The sequence below is a fragment of the Ylistrum balloti genome, unplaced genomic scaffold (genome assembly GCF_031769215.1).
Source record: "Ylistrum balloti isolate Yb309-2 unplaced genomic scaffold, AGI_CSIRO_Ybal_v1 Utg371984, whole genome shotgun sequence".
NCBI lineage: Eukaryota > Metazoa > Mollusca > Bivalvia > Pectinida > Pectinidae > Ylistrum > Ylistrum balloti.
This window is the reverse complement of record NW_026782967.1, coordinates 71,372-90,888: the sequence shown is the minus strand read 5'-3', so window position 1 is coordinate 90,888 and position 19,517 is coordinate 71,372. Positions and strand designations below refer to the sequence as shown.

Genomic DNA, 19,517 nt, shown 5'->3' with positions numbered 1-19,517 from the left:
ATACGTGCTGATGCTAGGATCGCGGATGGGTAATATTTCTCGCTATAAGGAGATTTGAAGACGCCATTTTAAATAAAAATATAAAGGACTTGAAAACGTCAACGTTGCTTTGTTTTGATTCATCACGTTTCATAATTACAAATGTAATTAAACGCTACGGAACTAAATAAAATCAAAACGTTTCAATGATGTCTGAATCTTTGATAATATTAGTAAGAAAATACATTGTAAATTTCATTATAGATTCACACTGATACGTCCAACAATCACCGTCATAGTCCGATCAAATCTTCCGTTTTTGAGAACGTTCATTCCATTTTTATTATTTCACTTTCCATGACAATACTATTATGTCATTCATTTGGTGCAAATGCCAACATTATAGATCTCGTCCAACGCAGTCAGCACACGAGAACACGTTGTCTGGGTCGTATCTACGTTTGATAACAAGAAGACGGTCATAATTACTTCCCCAGAAGTCATCTTTCCACGAAGGTGAATCAGCAGAGCCCTCGTTTCGGTAACTTCCGAAACCAAATGGTCTCAGCTTTTCTCTGACCTTTTGACCTTCTGCCACAAATTCATGTTCATGGTCACCATATCCAGACCAGCTAATTCCAGAAGTAAGTGACATGTAGCTTTCCCGGAAACCTGGATGAACCGACGTATCAGCAGTTCCCACTTCATGAACCTTTCCTGAAAGAAACAGTTGAAAAGTTATCGCCTTTATCATGTTTATGTACTTTTATGTACCTGTAAACTTGTCATTGAGATGGAAAATGATCAATAATGGGATTATGAATCGTACTGCCGGATTTTTACATGTTTCTGTTTTGTATTGGTGATTGTTAGTTGTTTGATGTTAGCAATGGCCTTTCATACTCATACGTTGTCAGCGAAACATGCCTTTTGTCTTTTGATATTATTTTTCCATTTTTTTTCTCTATAGATCTTCACGATTACCCGTTTAATAAAATTGTACATTATCATTGGAGTGGTTGAATGTCTAGAGTACTGAATGGCATTTTCCCTTCCATTCAATAAGAAAATCCAACCCATGTCGTCCATTTTAAATTATAGGTAGTCAAGGTTAAAGTTTTTTCTTTTTTTTTTTTGTTTTTTTGTTTTTTTAGTTTTGTTTTGTTTTATGTTTTAATGATGTCAATAGATTTTAGGATCAAATATTTGTTTCATTTATAATTGCTTAAAACATAAAATTTAATCAACGAATAATCAGATTGAAATCTCTTTTCAAAATTTGGGATTTGTCACATTATGTTAAATAAAAGCTCCACAGGCCCTATTCCGTGGATTAAAAAACTGTGGTGTAAGTAAACAGTGAATATCTACCTCCGACCCATGTTCCAGTTGCAGAAATCGAAGACTTTTGTAACGGAAACGAAAATGCATTTTCGATCATGGCTTTCCTCCACTCAGGCGTGAAACTCTGGTTGTTCATCAGAATGTTTGAGATGTAAGTCCTGTAGTACTTGGCGTCTATTGCCGTTCGTTCGTAATCTATGAAACGGGTATAGTTCCTATAAATTCTGCAATCAAGATGTTTCATGTTTTAGAGAAACAATAAAATCCAAACTGAAACACAAGAACACCAAAACAATGAAATGAAGCGTCAAACTAGAAGTTGGTATGAAACTAATTTACATAAGCCGGTTGGAACTTCCGGTCCACAATATTACTCGCTATTACTGTAATACTACTACGAAATTAGGATGTGATTTTGTAATAAATACCTACTATGAAGGCATTACAACTGTTTTTCATTTAGTCAGTAAACCGACTTTCCTTCGGTTTGAATGCTTTGGATATTTTTTAACAGGCAGATGGAAACTGGTAACTTAAGATCGAACAACGAATTATGTCAATGACCCAACTCGCCATTTTCCCTGTTAGGGTAACTCTTCCTTACAGGGGTGTAATATATATTTATTCCACTACATTATGACGGTTTCCTTCCCAAAATCCTTGGTTTATTTCTTCGCATCGTTACGTCCTTGGTTTCCTAATTAGGTCTAGCTGCCTGATCTAGTTGTTTAATACCGTGGTTCCATATAATAGTTCTTTAATTTGCATTCCCATTTCGTTTCCAAACTAAAGTTTATCTCGGTACCCTGCTTTTCCTGGCTTTGGCGCCTGACCTTGTCCTCCATCTTGGCTTCCTTCCTCTCAGCCCTACTCTACCTTATGTAATATTTCTTTAGCTTTTTACCATGTTTTCACCATGTTCCAAAAAGTCCATCATTGTGTATTTCAATTGGTTCTCAATCCTGATTTCTGTGTAAGCTTTAACTTAAACTATAATTTTACAATTGCTTAAATTTATACGGATTTACCCTAAAGTTAAATAAATATGGACGTGTTTCTTTATAAAAGAATTTCATGGTACATGTAACTTCTTTTTAAAGATTTCATCCATTCTCGAAAATTGCAGGAACAATATAAGCCTCTAAATTTATTTTCGCTACGTACGCACGCTTCTGCCAATCCCGTTGGAAGTTTACAAGCTCATCCATATACTTTCTTGACGCCATGTCCCATGTTCCGTAATGGTTAGCGAATAGTTCAATATTTCCATGTGTTTTTCCATCTGGATATCCGTTGATCATGAAATATCCTCCCCATTGTTGTGGAGCAGAGAGGATAATCTCGGACATTTTTTGCAGTACTTGGTCAGCGACAGAAGTTCCATTTTCAAGTATCATAGGATAGGCTATGTCGAGGTTAACCACTCCTCTCGCAGCCCTGTGTATTTTGAATGTGAACTTGGTTGATATGCCATACGTGCCTCCCCCTCCACCACGTAAAGCCCAGAAGAGATCCGAGTCTGATGTACGATTTACTACACCATCTGTTCCTGTGATTTCTGTCGAGAAGATGTCAGTATTATGTAAAATAAAAGAGACGATAAATGCTGTTTATTTACCATTCGTATGTATTTTTCCTACATAAAAATGAATCTTAGTCCAAATAATAAATAACAAGGGATTATTCTCATATTTTAATAACAGTTACTCATGGTATCGTATAAGCGTGATTCCTTTCTAGTGAGACTATACTGTTATTTTTTTGTAAAGAAGTAGCAGTTTGGTCTTTTTTAATACCTTATAGTATTTTCATGTCATTATCTCTCATACCTACATACATACATTTATTAAACATATAAAGAGCAGGCTTGTAGGTGATGTATAACCGCTTCACTTTGCATAGAAGCATGGTTTACCAGAAGCTTCTATTGTATGACGAGAAAATATATAACAGGAACATTTACAGTTTGGGACTGTTTTTCCAACGGTCAATACGAACGATATCATATTATGATAGCTAAAAGCATCAGCTTGATGAAAGTCCTTTTGGAAGGAGGAGAGAGGAAAAGAAAACAACAACAGAAAAGAAGGCGTGAGGAAGATAAAAGGGAAAGAGAAGGAAAAGAAGGAGTCGATATTGGTTATTGCACATGTCTGAGACTATCCATGACAGATCTAGTTTCTGGCAGAATTTTAATAGAAACGGGGAAGGGGAACCTGTATTCCTGCCGTGTAATGTAGATCGATTTATAAAATAAATTTTACCTGTACCATCTGCCGAGGCAATGGCTATCGAACCATCAGCTAAAACAATTTCTACCTCGAGCAGATTATCCACAGCCAGTCCAAACATCCGGGACATTGGACTGTGTCCGCCACCATGTGTATATCCTCCCATTGCGACAGTGTGTGCACTTCCGCCCACAATAACACGGTCGTATTGAGTGAGCTGTTGATGAAGAAACATGCGTTATATAACTTTGTATACTTCCGGCTTAGAAACACGAAAGTATGAAAAAACCTCTGTTTGAAGGATAAGACTTCCTGACCTCATCTTCTCACCTTGTGTATTAAATATGTACAAAACATTTGTAAGACTTTACACTTTAAGTTTTTAACTATATAGTTTGCATACTCGGCCTACAGGATCACAAATCAAGTGTAACGAAAGAAACTTAAAACGGCATACACCAGTTTTATTGTTTGTTCATAACACTCCTAAAGTTCGATCAATGAAGAATCCTATTTACCTTATACTATTACACCTGATTTCAAAAATAGATCATGAGTAGAAATATCAGATTGTCGTGCTGGCATTAACAGAGAACGCGGAAGTTTATATAAGTATTGTGTGGTAAGATAAAAACTTACGCACTTGTACATCAATTGCCAGTAATAATTTATCAAACACCGTCCTAGGGGACAAAGGATTCAAAACGAACAAAGAGTATTCTAAGGAACACTTTTTATGTAAAATATATCGAAATATATTAACGAAGCAAAACCTTTCTAATTATTATGTTTCGAGAGTATTCCAGTTCAAAACGCGGTTTGTAGATTCACAGTCTCCGACCAAGAGTTGTTAAGCAAGGCAAAACACAACATAGGAATAAGGGTTGTTAAGTTAAAGGGAGAAGCCAATTCAAGTGATATAGAACAAAAGGATTTTTGATGAAAGTATATATTGATGGTAGTTGACTTACTTTTTCGTACACGCTTAGCCAGGGCGCTCCACTCCCGATAGTAACTTCGCCATCAAGATGTCGTGTAGATGACAAATTAACATCGATATCAGATATGTTTCTCAAACTAATCTGGAAGCTTCCGTCTCCTGTTGATCTTCCGGAGTAGTCATGTCCTGAGGAAATTACGGTCATATGCAGATTGAACTTCCGGGCAAACTTGACCGCCTCCTGAACTTCCTCAGTGGAGGCCGGAGTGGCGATTAAGTGAGGGAATTTCGTTACCCTAACATTCTGCATGATGACCATTGCGTCATATTCTGGTTGATATGGAAAAACTGCATGGCCATTCACTCTTACAGTATATTGCACTTGTTCTTCATTGGATGGGAAGCATGGCATGCCGGGATAGCAATAGGTGGCGGTGGTTGTTGACACAAAGAGCGCCAATAGCGTTACCAGCCGATCTAGCCGATGACTTCTAAAAAAGTTAGTTTTAAGGATTCATTGTTAGTATAATTACAAATATCATCGAACATAGCGGGATAATTACCAAAAGGAAACTTGCACTACTAACGGTAGTGTTTTCGTACGATGAAACAAAAGTGAGGCTATCGGTTTATTACCCAATTGAGACAAGAGGAAACAGTATGTCAATTCCGCTAGAAATCTTGTGCTGACAGAATATCCTTCCAAAATTCGTACTAAATTACCTGAGAACAGTCATGAACTTGATCAATTTAGAAACATATCAAATACAATAGAATCGTCATCTAAGCTAACTCGTAGTATGGAATCCTCTGGAATACCAATTCTTCTATTTGTCTACATCAAACTAAGCCCAGAACACGCCCAAACACTCCGTATAATCTCGAGGAAGGAAACACACCCTGAAGGTCAAAACAAGTTTACGACAACTTGCAAGGTCGAGGTCGCTCTCACAACTGTGGTCGCAATCAAGGTCATAGGCAAGGTCATAGCCGATATCAGGGTTAAGTGAATTCAATGAGTAATTCTACAATGATTAGACCATCTATCCTGTACAATGCAAAGAAAGGAATCCATACATAATCAACTACATGTAATTTGAATGACACACTGGTTAATCTGGAGATTGCAAACTTACACAATTTTGGAGTTGCAGGTCAATGAGCGTTGAAAATTCGGAGACAAGGACAACTTGTGAGTAGTTCTGGTATATAAGAATAACTAACCACGTCTATCTTGTCTGGATTCCAAGCTGTAACCATGGTCACATCAGAAAGGGCTTACGTGTTGAGTGATATTCTGAATGAACAATCTGAGGTGTTTGATGAAGGCTTGTTAGAGTAACAAAGCGAAAATACATGTGAATCAGATGAAGCTCTGCGCTATTTTAAGGCGCATCCTGTCGCTTTTAATCACAGCAAACATCTAGAAGAACTTGATCGGTAAGTTCATGGCGGCACTATCGAACTAACTGAACTTGGTGATTAGGCTAGTTCAATCGTACCCATTGACAAAACTTATGGAAAAAAATGCTTGTTTGGAGACCAAAAGGTCACTGTGAACGAAGACTGATGTTGAGATTTGACATTTATTCAATACCACAAAGAAAGGAGCTTTATATTACACACGGATATACTTGGAGAAGGTTCGGAATTGAGAAAGCCTGATTTAAGCCAAGCATAAAATCAATTTGAATAAGATGATGACTCGATGAATTATGTAGCCAATCCTTTCATGTGATGCATCGTCCTATGGTTTAAGAATCGTGCTTTCACTTTTACACAACAGTGTTGAATGACCAATAGCTTATGCCTCTAGTAGTTTAGTTTCTTCTGATCGATATTATTTACAATTGGACAAAGAAGGTGCTTCTGTTAATTTTGGCATGTTTGGGTTCTATTCCTATCTACCTACGATTACGATTTTCAATACCCTGAAAGGAAAAAAATATCAAGTGTTGATGAAAATAAACGATCGCCCTAAGACGACATCGTGTCATACATTCCGTTCTGGTAATGGATTATCTGGAAGGAACTCAGGTTAAAGCAAAAGATATTACGAAATGAATTTCATCTCCGTATCTTCACATAATGTGAAACCAGCCTCAGCGATTGCAACGATCAACCAATTCATTCTGATGTCAAAGAGGTATCAGGTTCGAAAATACCCTCTTCAAAAATTAACAGTTGTACCATCCGCTCATGGAAGCACTGTCTACGCGACCACAAAGATTGTTTTGGCATACGAGAAGGAGTATGTCAAACGAAACGTGCCATGCTTCATTCAAATAACAGGTCCCGTTGCTGAAAGCCTTGTTTTCATTTGAGAACGTGACATCACATACTTGAACTGACCAAAGTTTAAATGAAAGGTGTCATCGAAGAAGAAACAGACACTTTCCCTTCCGGAACACCTGGTCTTATTCTCCTACTTTGTCAGGAGTCTCCGTATAAATCTTACGTTTATATCTTACCCTTTGGAAATGAGTTTGAATTATGATTATGTTGCCATGTTGGTATTTTCTTGTTGTTCTTTAAGCATTTTGACGCTATTGTGTTTTGAATTCGTTTTCCACTTGAAAAATTTCTTTGCTCTTGTGTATGTTTTTAATGAAATTTAGTTTACATGTGGAAAGTGAGCATATCATGATAACTCGGTGAACAACCGCGAATACTGAATATTTTATATGATTGTGTTTTGTAATACAGAATAGTGTAACGATGTGCTTAATAAGTAATTTTTTTCAATGATCAAGACTGTAGTTTCTTACAAAAAAGATGTAATTTTTCGATGTATAGACAATGTCTACAAATCCGGTACGCTCTCTGGATCCACGCATTAAAACAATAAATTGTTACTAGATGGTGAAACTATTTACATAAAGTCAATCAAACTGGAAAATAAATAAAATGGCGCTATTAGAAAACTGTAAATATTCTACCATATCAACTGTGTAACCAATCTGGTAACAGAGTATTTTTTATATTTCCGTTCTCAATCATCTATAAAATCAACACAAAAACCAGGGCCCGTATTCATGAAACCATTCTCATGCTCAAGCATAGATTTTGTGTTCAAGCAAATTTTTTTTATAATTCACCTAAATCATATAAAATAATACAAATGTCAAATATAAACATTGAATATAACTTTGACTTGAAGTCCTTTCAAATTGTTTTTAATCTTTGGCAAAATCAACCTTATTTATCAAATTTTACCTTTAAAAAATAAACCATAAGATTTGAGCACAAAATTAATGCTTGAGCATGAGAACTGTTTCATGAAAACGGGCCCAGAAGTACGTTGTCTATAGTCCCCGCTTTATGAAATAATGACGTCAGCAAGACCGCATTTGAGTGCAGTCCTTACACTGTACTGTAGTACCTGACGTCATTACAGAAAACAATCTTACGAAATAGTATAAAAACGTATTTAACTTATTCATTAGTACGAAATAGTAAATTCTCGCAAAATTTGAATAATGACTTTATGTTATTATTTCCGTTCGTTTGAAAAAAACAAACCCAGTTTAATGCGTATTGACATTTCATTGTAAAGTGACTCGGCTCTCAGTCAGATTTCGCGAACGATGTGTCTCGTGCTTCATTGGGACATATTTACGTTTTCCTTTCCTGTCGTAGAATTGATTGATGTGATATTCAGAATTAAAATGATATAAAGTCGCTCCTGTCAGTAAATGACGACATTTTGTTACAAACGGAATTTGCATTTGTATATTTGAACTGTCAGATCGTCGTCTCTTGTTCCAGACGATGTTGAAAAACTTGATAATCAAGTTTGTTAGGACGATAATAATGATTTTGTGGCAAAATTACATGTTTGACAATAAATTTGTTCTGTTATGATGGCAAACCTTTTTTAAATTACTTTTACTTTCTGAAGGCCTCTTACTTGAAGGCAACAACTTCGGATATATCTATATATCGAAAGTGACCGGCGGCCAGTTTTGTTTAATTGAGAGACATCTAGATTTATTCCATCGGGAGACATCTAGATTTATTCCTTCGGGAGACATCTAGATTTATTCCTTCACCGAATGAATCACTGTAATAAGTAGTATATAGTCCCGTATACTAAAAAAATAATGATATTAAAACAAATGCAACACAGAATGTAAATATTCCATTTTTTTATGTGGACGTCCCACCTTGACCATGGAAGTTGTATAGATGCGCAGATGGGCGTGTGTGACCTGATATACTCCCATCGGATATACATGTACATAAAAACTATATACAGGAAACTGATATTAAAATAGAATTATGAGTAAGTCATTCCTATGATTGTACTTATGTATTTCGTAATTAATTTTTTGGTAAAGGTGACAAAAACGTAGCCATGTTTAAAAGCATGCGTGATGCCTGCGTGATGCCTGCGTGATTTAGGAAGTGACCGTTGAACAGAGCGAGACTCCAGTCGGTACACTTTAATCTTTATACCTAGTTATTTTCGCCTGAAGTTACGTGGGTAAACGTTCCAGGAAATAAAATCACAAGCCCTAACGCTAACATTGTTAACTTTATCTCTCTAAAATAGCTGTTCTTTGTGAAATTGTAGGCAATAAAAATGTAAGCTTTCATTTTATGAAACAGAGGCGAAAGTCCGGTTTAAACTTCAAACATAGCCCCCTATCCTGAGCAATAAATTCTAGCAAGCCCTGCAAAATGTCAAAACTATTAGTAATTGGAATCCACGAGAGATAGAAGCCGCCATGGGCAATCTAAAATTGCTTTGCATTTTCCTTCTTAATTAAATAGAATGTTATTTCAATATGTATATAAGCTTAATGTTTAATATCAGTCTTTGTTGTATCGAAGAAACAGCAGCATTGGAACAGCAACTCAGTTCTGATCACCTGGTTACGAAAATTGGCGGCCAAAAGCTGTCTGACCTCCGAATAACGGGGCACCTCATATGGCGTTATCTGTGCCACGGAGATATCACCGAGAAAGATAATATTCGTCTGTAATATGTTATCCTATCATTTCGGCAGATCAAACGAGGTCAAATAAAAAATTCAGTTTTGTACACAGATGTTTTGATATCCTAAAACGGCATAGATTCAATTCAGGAGGCAGAAGATGACACGGATGAAAGTGTTCCCTACTTAGATAATGATATGTTGGAAAGCCAATATCAAAGTAAACATTATATATTTTTTTATATAACTCCATTGGGAATATAAGAACATTACTCACCGATTTGATAGGAAAATCTTTGAATGTATGCAAATAAAAAAATGATAGGACATTGTTGAAAATCCTTCTTATCCCTGTTTAAGCTTTAACTATCAAGTACCGCACTTATACTCCTGACAAGGATAGCTAAGCATGAAGTTGAAAACTAGACGCGATTATTATTAAAACAACATACATTCAAATGAATTTGTGAGCGATTCAATAAATCCAAAAATTAGAAAATTCTACTACAGTTATTTTATTAATTTCCATCAATGGCAATGGACGTTCGGATCTCAAACTGTAAAGTACCTAAATTCCCATTTGCTAGGTTTGCTAAACAGGTTTCACTAATGAAAACTTAGGGGGGAAATGTGAAGCCTGGCTATTGCGAAATGTTCCTGGTACAAAATTCTGTCAGTCTGATATTTATAAGGAAGATGCCTTGTCAGTAATATCAGGAAAGTCAAATTCGATATAGATAAGTGTTTAAAAGATAGGAAATATGACGATTAAATTAATTTTTCCTTCTAAGCAGATTGATGAAAATTAGCTCTTAGTTTAAAATAAGTCCTAGTTACTTACGCCATGTTCATTCCTCCTTCCCCTCTCAATCAGATCAGTAGGGCTTCACTGGTAAGATGAGATAATAAGGACTTATTTAAAGGAGTTGATATATTCGTCATCAGCCATAGTTTCCCAGTAACTGTGACATGTAGGCCTGTGGTTCACTTTATCTGTGACTTTGCAGGCTGTATAAACAACTATAAAATCACTTATTTAAAATATATTACAATGTAGGCCTACTGCTCTTCCCCTGGTGACATCTTTATATCAAAGCCACAAAAATGAATTTTATCTATTAATAAAAAAAATGTATATACGTAAATGCTAACGTCATCTTAAATTGTAAAATATATAAAATCTCTAAATTTTCAAATTTTCAAATATTATCATTTCGAGATCATGCTAATATGGCGCCATTAAAACATGTGCCTCCAAAACCAACCTTAAATACTGTTTCTGTCACATTATATTCACGTAACTACGAACTCATCAAGTAATACCGAACCGTACATCTAATCACTTTTACTTAAAGGAGTACAGTTTGTTTAATTATCAATCGTCATCAAAACCGCTCAATCTTCAAAACGATCTTCATTCAGATGAGAGAAGTGCTTTATAAGAATGAAAATCATAATAATGATAATACCATGCGTGCTTTTGTTGTCGGACCTAAGACAGTGTTGATAGCGACACAGTTATCTTACAGGTGATGTTGGTTTTTTGGGTTACTTGTGTATCACTAGTGAACGCGGATTAATAGATTTTCCAGTGACATAAAGAGAGTAACAGTCAATATATGATAGCGAACTTAAAAGAAGAGGAAAAATAAACGCCAAATTGTACAGGAGATAACAGTATGGAATGAATCTTTGTATTGTATATGTGAAAAGAAAAGAGGAAACAAAGTTGTCAACACAAAAACATAAATTCTTCTGTTTAAAAAACAGTCATCCACATGTGTCTCCATTGCTGTCAACTTTCGACAACTGTTCATTTCGCCCAATTTGCAAAGTGGGAACGACGGGCGAAACTTGATTGATGACACTTCAATACGGTATCTTTGGCAAAAAGATTTTCAATCATTTTAATGACCCATTCACTGAGAATGATCAATATCGCATAAACAGCTGTTATTGGGTATTTTATGGAAATTTGTAAATAGTTAAATAACTAAACTCAAGTTCAATAAAACTAGATCGAGATAGGAGCAAAAGACAGAACTACACGAATACTTTCAAAAGAAAATGCCCAGGAATTCCGGAAGAATCAGCGTCTTCTGCTTCATCGACGACACCCGTTTTGTAAACCTTAGTCAATCCAAGTAAGTAATGTCAAACACACCCAGTTTCAATTCGCACAATGAAATATTTATCAATGAGATCAGTGCAGCGACCATACAACTTCCCCATAAGTTTATTTAACCTGCATCTTTTGAAACCCTATGTTACGAGTATGTGTGTCAGTTAGCGACTTTTTGCACAAAATCTTGATAATAACACCATTGGCTGAGGATGCAGGAATGTCGCTGACTAGAAACGAAAATTCATCATAGGGAAAATGAAATCATCACGTTTATCATACAGCTTGGTGAAGATTGTCCATGTCAGTTTCGTTGAAGGAAATGATCGAGATAAGCGGCTTTGTTCTCAAAACGATTAGCCCGAAAATATCAAAGGGTGCCTGTTAATCAAGATCAGAGTTGAATTAAATGAGTAATAATGAACGTTTCGAAAGCAACATATTCTGGCGCCAGAAGCGAAACAAAGTAATGCAGCAGCAATACATTATTTCAATTAATAAAATATGTCCTTTCAAACATTCATCACCAGAGCAAAGGTTGAATTGCCGTTAAGTTGTAACTTCATCTTCGTAAGTCCTTGAGATTTTAACTTAAGAGTATTTCCTTGTTGACTTATTGGTCTCTAACGAACGCTCTTGGAGGAAAAGAAGACAAATATCAGCGGTACTTATAAATTCATCGTCAATTAAATAACGGTGTTGTTGTCTGTGCTACAATATCATTAAACAAAATTAATAATGCTATACGTGACACAATCGAAAAAGGCATCTAGAACGGATACTCCCACTTTTCACGAACACTTAGATGGTTACATGTTGAATGCGTAAGGAAAAAGCCATCCCGGGTTGTGCTTCATTCGTCGTTATCATCTTTTGGCAAGCAAAGCAAAATATACGACAAAAGGACATATTGAAATTTATTATCTTCTTTTTCGATTCGGTTTACTCTCAATATATTGAAAGATTCGACGTAAAAGATGCTTTAACAGAACAAAAAGAACTACAAAACATCAGACCAATTCTAGATACTTACGTAACTGACAGTCTGGATCGTTATAGAACGGACCTAATTGGAATATGTAAGGATAGGATCAAGTATTCTGAAACGCAGCTGGAAACAAGGACGTTCTATCAAGAGGTAATATTGTATTCTTACTTGACATTTCTGTTGATAATGACAAAAGTGTGATAAGTTTGTCTACTTCATTTAATAATATTTTATTGTGAAAAGTCATAATAACAATGTTTAAGTATATTACACGGTTGATATTAGATGTATGTGTATCGTTTACTGTTACATCTCAATGTGAGTCAGGTAGCATCATACATAAGCTTAGATAACGGTGTGTCATAATATATATGATTATATATGATCGCTCTAAGTCCAATCATACATAAGCTTAGATCACTTTGTGTGTCATAATATATAATTTTATAGCATCGCTCCATGTCCCATCATATATTTATTTAAATCGATTTGTATGTCATAATATATAATTTTATGTAGTCGCTCTATGCCTCATCATACATAAGTTTAGTCACGTTGTGCGTCAGATTGAAGTATCACTTTTTGTTTCAGAAATAATAATAAATGATGCTGTATAGAAGATTTTTCCCAGAGCATATCATTTTAGATTACTACTCTCCTCTCAGACATTTTAATGAAACATTTAAATGTTTATCTATTATTTCTAGAAGATGGCCACTAGCAGTGAACACGATATGATTTTTAGTGACTGGCGGAGTATATACCAGCTTTCAAATTCAATCCCCGATTATTGGAATCCTAATTTTCGGTGCTGACTTTAAGCAAGGTACATTACTGCATGTGGTAATATTATGAGCCGCATTTACAAGAAGGGGAAGAACTGACTTCCCAGTAAACCAAACGTCTATTGTCTATACAGGTACGAAAATTCATAGATACTGTTAGGGTTTTCTCTGTATGACTTCTTGGGAATCAATTTTCGAGGTTTTCAAAAATCACCACTCATTTAGTTGACACTAAATTTCATAGAAAGATATAGCTCAACGCTACTTTTAATTTATCTTATCAATTCGCGGACAAATTCAATCGTAGATTAAGAGTGTCCGAAAATTCAACCAAAATGAAATTCCTTCGAAAGTTAGGAATTTTATTCTATTCTCTAAAATAAAAATAAAAATAGAAAATAGCAACCTTAACAGTATATAACACCTATGATCTCATTTGTTTAAATCCTCGTCTGAATGTGGATGAAAAGTACAATACATAACATAACATTAAATATTCTCCCAAATGTACTCATATCATTACAGTTTACTATTAAAATGTTGATTATCAAAATAGTGGCTCTAGGCATCTTGAATTTGGAATAGTTTAGTCATGGTTGTATGAAAGGATGGGATGGATTATTGAAAAGCTTGATGAATAGTTTACAAAAAGGCAGTCAAGTGCATGTCATCTTTTAATTCAAATTTAAATGAATAAACTATGTCATACCAGTGTTTTGTCCTTCTATGTTTCGTCAGTGTAGCTATGGGCCTAAATGTTGTAACCTATAAAGCATTTAAGAGTATGTAAATCTAGCGATCTAGTGCACTAACCCATAACCCAATTAAATTAATACATTTCATAAACAATAAATCAAATCATCACTATTGAATGAATTAAAACGTGGCAGACATGTTAATGCAAACCTCGGGGGCTAAAACAATTTGGAAAAAGGACACTGATAACAATTTATGAAATAATATGTCGTTTAATAATAGAATATTAACCCGCAAAATAAAGACGTGACATGTACATGTCTGGCTGTTGATTGGATACAATCATCCTATTGTCAGGTCGCCATGGTGATACCCGTTCAGAACACCTACACTCGATGTACTATTTAAATAGCACAATAACGAAAGTTACAAAAATTTTGTTAACTTTTTGTTTAATGAGGTTTCCTGTTATCTATGTCCGAACTTCTTTTTGTTTTGTTATTCAAAAACAACAGCAACAAAGAATATCAGACATACCAGATGAGTTTTAATTAAGACTTAAATTCTATGAAACTAGGACAAAATATAGACATTTCAAATGAGTCTTGATTAAGACTTAAATTCGATGAAACTAGGACAAAATACAGACATTTCAAATGAGTCGTAATTAAGACTTAAATTCGATGAAACTAGGACAAAATATAGACATTTCAAATGAGTCTTAATTAAGACTTTAATTCGATGAAATTAAGACAAAATACAGACATTTCAAATGAGTCTTGATTAAGACTTAAATCCGATGAAACTACGACAAAATACAGACATTTCAAATGAATCTTAATTAAAACTTAAATTCGGTGAAACTAGGACAAAATACAGACATTTCAAATGAGTCGTAATTAAGACTTAAATTCAATGAAACTAGGACAAAATACAGACATATCAGGTGTCACCTGTTATGTTCATCTTGGTCAATCTAAGTAAGTAATGTCATGTTTCCTAACAAGATAAACAACTGCGAAACAGTCAGCCAAGCAAACAGACAACAAACACTTTCAACTTCATATAACACAAGGGAATATATGTCACAATTTGATCATTAACACAACCGTAAACGTTCCCCAAATTCTTTATCAACCTGAATGTCAAGGATAAATTATCAGTAATGCATGACGCAGTTTAATTTTCCTATTTGGTATTACTTTGTTTATAATTATTTGTATATTGAATTATAAACTGTTGATATCTTCTGTGTGGTAGGTAAAATTCTATAATCTGACAGCCTCGGACTACATCTGTATGCCACATGAGCCTGTATGGGGGCCCCATAAGGATTTTTATTACATAGCTACTGACATCGGTTATGCTTGGGTCTGGATATCAGTCGCCACGTCATCTCGTTGGAACATCTGCTTGGAGTAATGATGTACGTGCGGCGTTTGTGTTGGAAATCTGTACACCGCCTCGCTCCTTATCCCAGGTCGGATCGAGTACTATCCCGGATGGACTAAGGCATTACATGGCAATCTGGCCGCTGGAGCTCATACCCACAAGGCGTCGTCACAGTATGTATGTGTTGATCAGGACCCTCAAATATTTAAAGGCGGGGTCAATGAGAATAGTAAACTGTTTTATGTTGTCTAAGCAAGAGGCAGGTCATTGCCTTCTCCTCCGTATGAGGAAGGAAAATTTCTTCCATATGTCGTGTGCTTGAAATGAATTGCCAGCATTTCGGGTCAAGGCATGAATAAAAGGTAACCATCAGAATATCATTGTAAAATATTTCTGTTTGCAAATGAAATAAAGATTCAGTTCAAACAGATCACATTATGAGATTGAACACATTTTCTCCGATGTTACTGTCACTGGGTAAGTGGGAGAAGACACGGGATGTGATGAACTATATAATAGCTCGAATGCATTGAAAAGAGTACAGTGTAACTTATACTAGTGTTGTCCGGCTGGGAGATATTGATTTACACGAAATTACTTAAATTGTATATATAACTCTCTCTCTCTCATTGTATATATTTCTCTCTCTGTCTCTCTCTCCATCTCTCTCTCTCTCTGTCTCTCTCTGTCTCTCCCTTCCTCCCCCTCTCTCTCTCCTCTCTCTCCCTCCCTCCTCTCTCTGTCTCTGTCTCTCTCTGTCTGTCCCTCTCTCTCTCTCATTTAAATATGAAATAATTAAATCGTTGGTTGTTTCAGATGTGAAATGATGTGTGAAATATCAATTTAATAATTCTTACATCGTCTCCAATTCCAAAAAATGTTCGTGTATCTCGCTCTGCCTCTCTCTCTCCCTCTACAATCCCCTCTCTCTCTCTTCTCTCTCTCTCTCTCTCTCTCTCTCTCTCTCTCTCTCTCTCTCTCTCTCTCTCTCTCTCTCTCTCTCTCTCTCTCTCTCTCTCTCTCTCTCTCTCTCTCTCTCTCTCTCTCTCTCTCTCTCTCTCTCTCTCTCTCTAGCTTGTTTTCTCTCTCTCTATCCCTCTCTCTCTCTCTCTCTCTCTCTCTCTCTCTCTCTCTCTCTCTCTCTCTCTCTCTCTCTCTCTCTCTCTCTCTCTCTCTCTCTCTCTCTCTCTCTATAAGTTGCGTAAATTGCCCTATCGATTTATTGCTTGTATTTATGATGTATTTTGAAGAAAAATACTGTGATAAGTTGTGAATACTTACGTCCAATTATTTTGTAACTATTTATTTGGAATGAAATATGTTTAAATCAAACGGATGTTTTAAAACCATTATAACTTTTTATTCGAAACTAGATCTATAATGATTTTCTTCAACTGTCCGAGAAATCTACCTGTGTTAGCTAAACAAATACCTGTCACGATCGAGGTTATATTATATATGTCTATATAAACCAGTCTGAATGACAAAACCCTGACATTCGTAATAAAGGTCCCTGGATCATACAGCATATTGACTGTTTGCAATTTACGATAGTTGATTAAAAGATAAATAAACGTGTTAAAAGATTGTCCATTATGGGAATTGCACATTTCCTTTAGATCCCCAGAAGTGTACGTAAACTCAGCAGACCGTAACGGACATGCTATGGCCACATTCATAAAAGCGACTAGGAAAGGGAATAAAGAGAACACTATTTTCGGGAGCTTTGCTCACGTGACAGCCGACGCCGACGCTTGCCAGCAAAGTCACACTTGACTTCTTCATGAAGACGTCTTCTAATCTCGCTTTTGTATTCTATATATACAAAAGGAAAAACCTTAAACGCGGTATTTCAAATCTATTTACTTCAAAACACACTAATTTAAGAATACCAACGAAATCAGACATTGAAGTAATGTCGGGTATTACATTTTGTAAATTGTGAAATTAAATTTCGGTCCTCACCTCCGTTTAAATAATCTTATTTGATATTTTTACCTGATGCCCTTTGTGTATCACGGTATAGGTAACGTATATTGAACGTTTGTAAAACAGATCCGCTACACCAGTACCCAATAGCTTCAAAATCTCACCGTATTTCAGTTTTTTTCGTAAAATTTTTGCTACGTAAAGTAACCAAATGGGTATTATAAACAAAAATACCTCTCGGTAGGTATGGTTTTATTAGTTGCGTTGAATTTTAAGTGAAACAGCACCATGTATGCAAATGAGTGTTTACCAACACAGACGTCTTTACAGAACATATATAAGAAAATACACAAAAGGGTGGATGGTGGGGTTTGTCACCTCCCAAAGGAAGCCTACAAACTTCACTTTGTCCTTCAAGAAGAAAGAAAAAAAGTTAGATACAGTAGCGCTAAGTAATGAATTTAACTGCACCTTTCGCCCTTATCCCTATCGTCAGTGATATTAAGGGACTAAAATTCTCAAGGCTAAGAGTCGACTAAGGCAAATCCAAAATGATCGAAAGACACTGGACGATTCTCCATTGTGTTAAACTGTCAGTGTAAATTCTATTAGTAATAACTTCAACAGACAAACAGGGTTCAATTTTCTTTTTTGAAAGAAACATTCGCACTTCAAACTCTACAATTAATAGGTCTAGTAACAATAACGTAACGGTAGCACAGTGATAAGATCCCTGCTATCATACGCAAAGCTCTTGGATCGAATACTAATATCATTCCTTTTTTGAGGGAGATTACATGGTATTTTTCTATTTTGTTTCGAAAGGAAACATTTAAATATGAAACAATTAAATCGTTGGTTGTTTCAGATGTGAAATGATGTGTGAAATATCAATTTAATAATTCTTACATCGTCTCCAATCCCAAAAATGTTTGTGTATCTCTCTCTGCCTCTCTCTCTCTCCCTCTCTCTCTCTCACTCTCTCTCTCTCTCTCTCTCTCTCTCTCTCCTCTCTCTTTCTGTCTGTCTCTCTGTCTCTCTGTCTCTCTCTCTCTCTCTCTCTCTCTCTCTCTCTCTCTCTCTCTCTCTCTCTCTCTCCCTCTCTCTCTCTCTATAAGTTGCGTAAATTGCCCTATCGATTTATTGCTTGTATTTATGATGTATTTTGAAGAAAAATACTGTGATAAGTTGTGAATACTTACGTCCAATTATTTTGTAACTATTTATTTGGAATGAAATATGTTTAAATCAAACGGATGTTTTAAAACCATTATAACTTTTTATTCGAAACTAGATCTATAATGATTTTCTTCATCTGTCCGAGAAATCTACCTGTGTTAGCTAAACAAATACCTGTCACGATCGAGGTTATATTATATATGTCTATATAAACCAGTCTGAATGACAAAACCCTGACATTCGTAATAAAGGTCCCTGGATCATACAGCATATTGACTGTTTGCAATTGACGATAGTTGATTAAAAGATAGATAAACGTGTTAAAAGATTGTCCATTATGGGAATTGCACATTTCCTTTAGATCCCCAGAAGTGTACGTAAACTCAGCAGACCGTAACGGACATGCTATGGCCACATTCATAAAAGCGACTAGGAAAGGGAATAAAGAGAACACTATTTTCGGGAGCTTTGCTCACGTGACAGCCGACGCTTGCCAGCAAAGTCACACTTGACTTCTTCATGAAGACGTCTTCTAATCTCGCTTTTGTATTCTATATATACAAAAGGAAAAACCTTAAACGCGGTATTTCAAATCTATTTACTTCAAAACACACTAATTTAAGAATACCAACGAAATCAGACATTGAAGTAATGTCGGGTATTACATTTTGTAAATTGTGAAATTAAATTTCGGTCCTCACCTCCGTTTAAATAATCTTATTTGATATTTTTACCTGATGCCCTTTGTGTATCACGGTATAGGTAACGTATATTGAACGTTTGTAAAACAGATCCGCTACACCAGTACCCAATAGCTTCAAAATCTCACCGTATTTCAGTTTTTTTCGTAAAATTTTGCTACGTAAAGTAACCAAATGGTTATTATAAACAAAAATACCTCTCGGTAGGTTTGGTTTTATTAGTTGCATTGAATTTTAAGTGAAACAGCACCATGTATGCAAATGAGTGTTTACCAACACAAACGTCTTTAC

At 35.5% G+C, this 19,517-nt stretch overlaps 1 protein-coding gene across 1 annotated transcript; it reads right to left on the bottom strand.

Moving 5' to 3' along the window:
- Positions 1–379: 379 nt before the first annotated feature.
- On the bottom strand, positions 380–10,280 carry LOC132564025 (uncharacterized). The gene is made up of 6 exons (XM_060228778.1): positions 10,276–10,280; positions 4,526–4,985; positions 3,588–3,771; positions 2,488–2,881; positions 1,351–1,547; positions 380–696 (listed from the first exon to the last, which is right to left on the bottom strand). Exons 1-6 carry the CDS (start codon positions 10,278–10,280, stop codon positions 380–382), a joined length of 1,557 nt encoding a protein of 518 aa, XP_060084761.1.
- Between the last annotated feature and the right edge of the window lie 9,237 nt (positions 10,281–19,517).

Coding starts and splice junctions, on each gene's coding strand:
- LOC132564025 (XM_060228778.1), bottom strand. Junction 2,882..3,587: donor TGCCTCGGCAGATGGTACAG/GTAAAATTTATT, acceptor TCTTCTCGACAG/AAATCACAGGAACAGATGGT. Junction 1,548..2,487: donor CGGGATTGGCAGAAGCGTGC/GTACGTAGCGAA, acceptor TCTTGATTGCAG/AATTTATAGGAACTATACCC.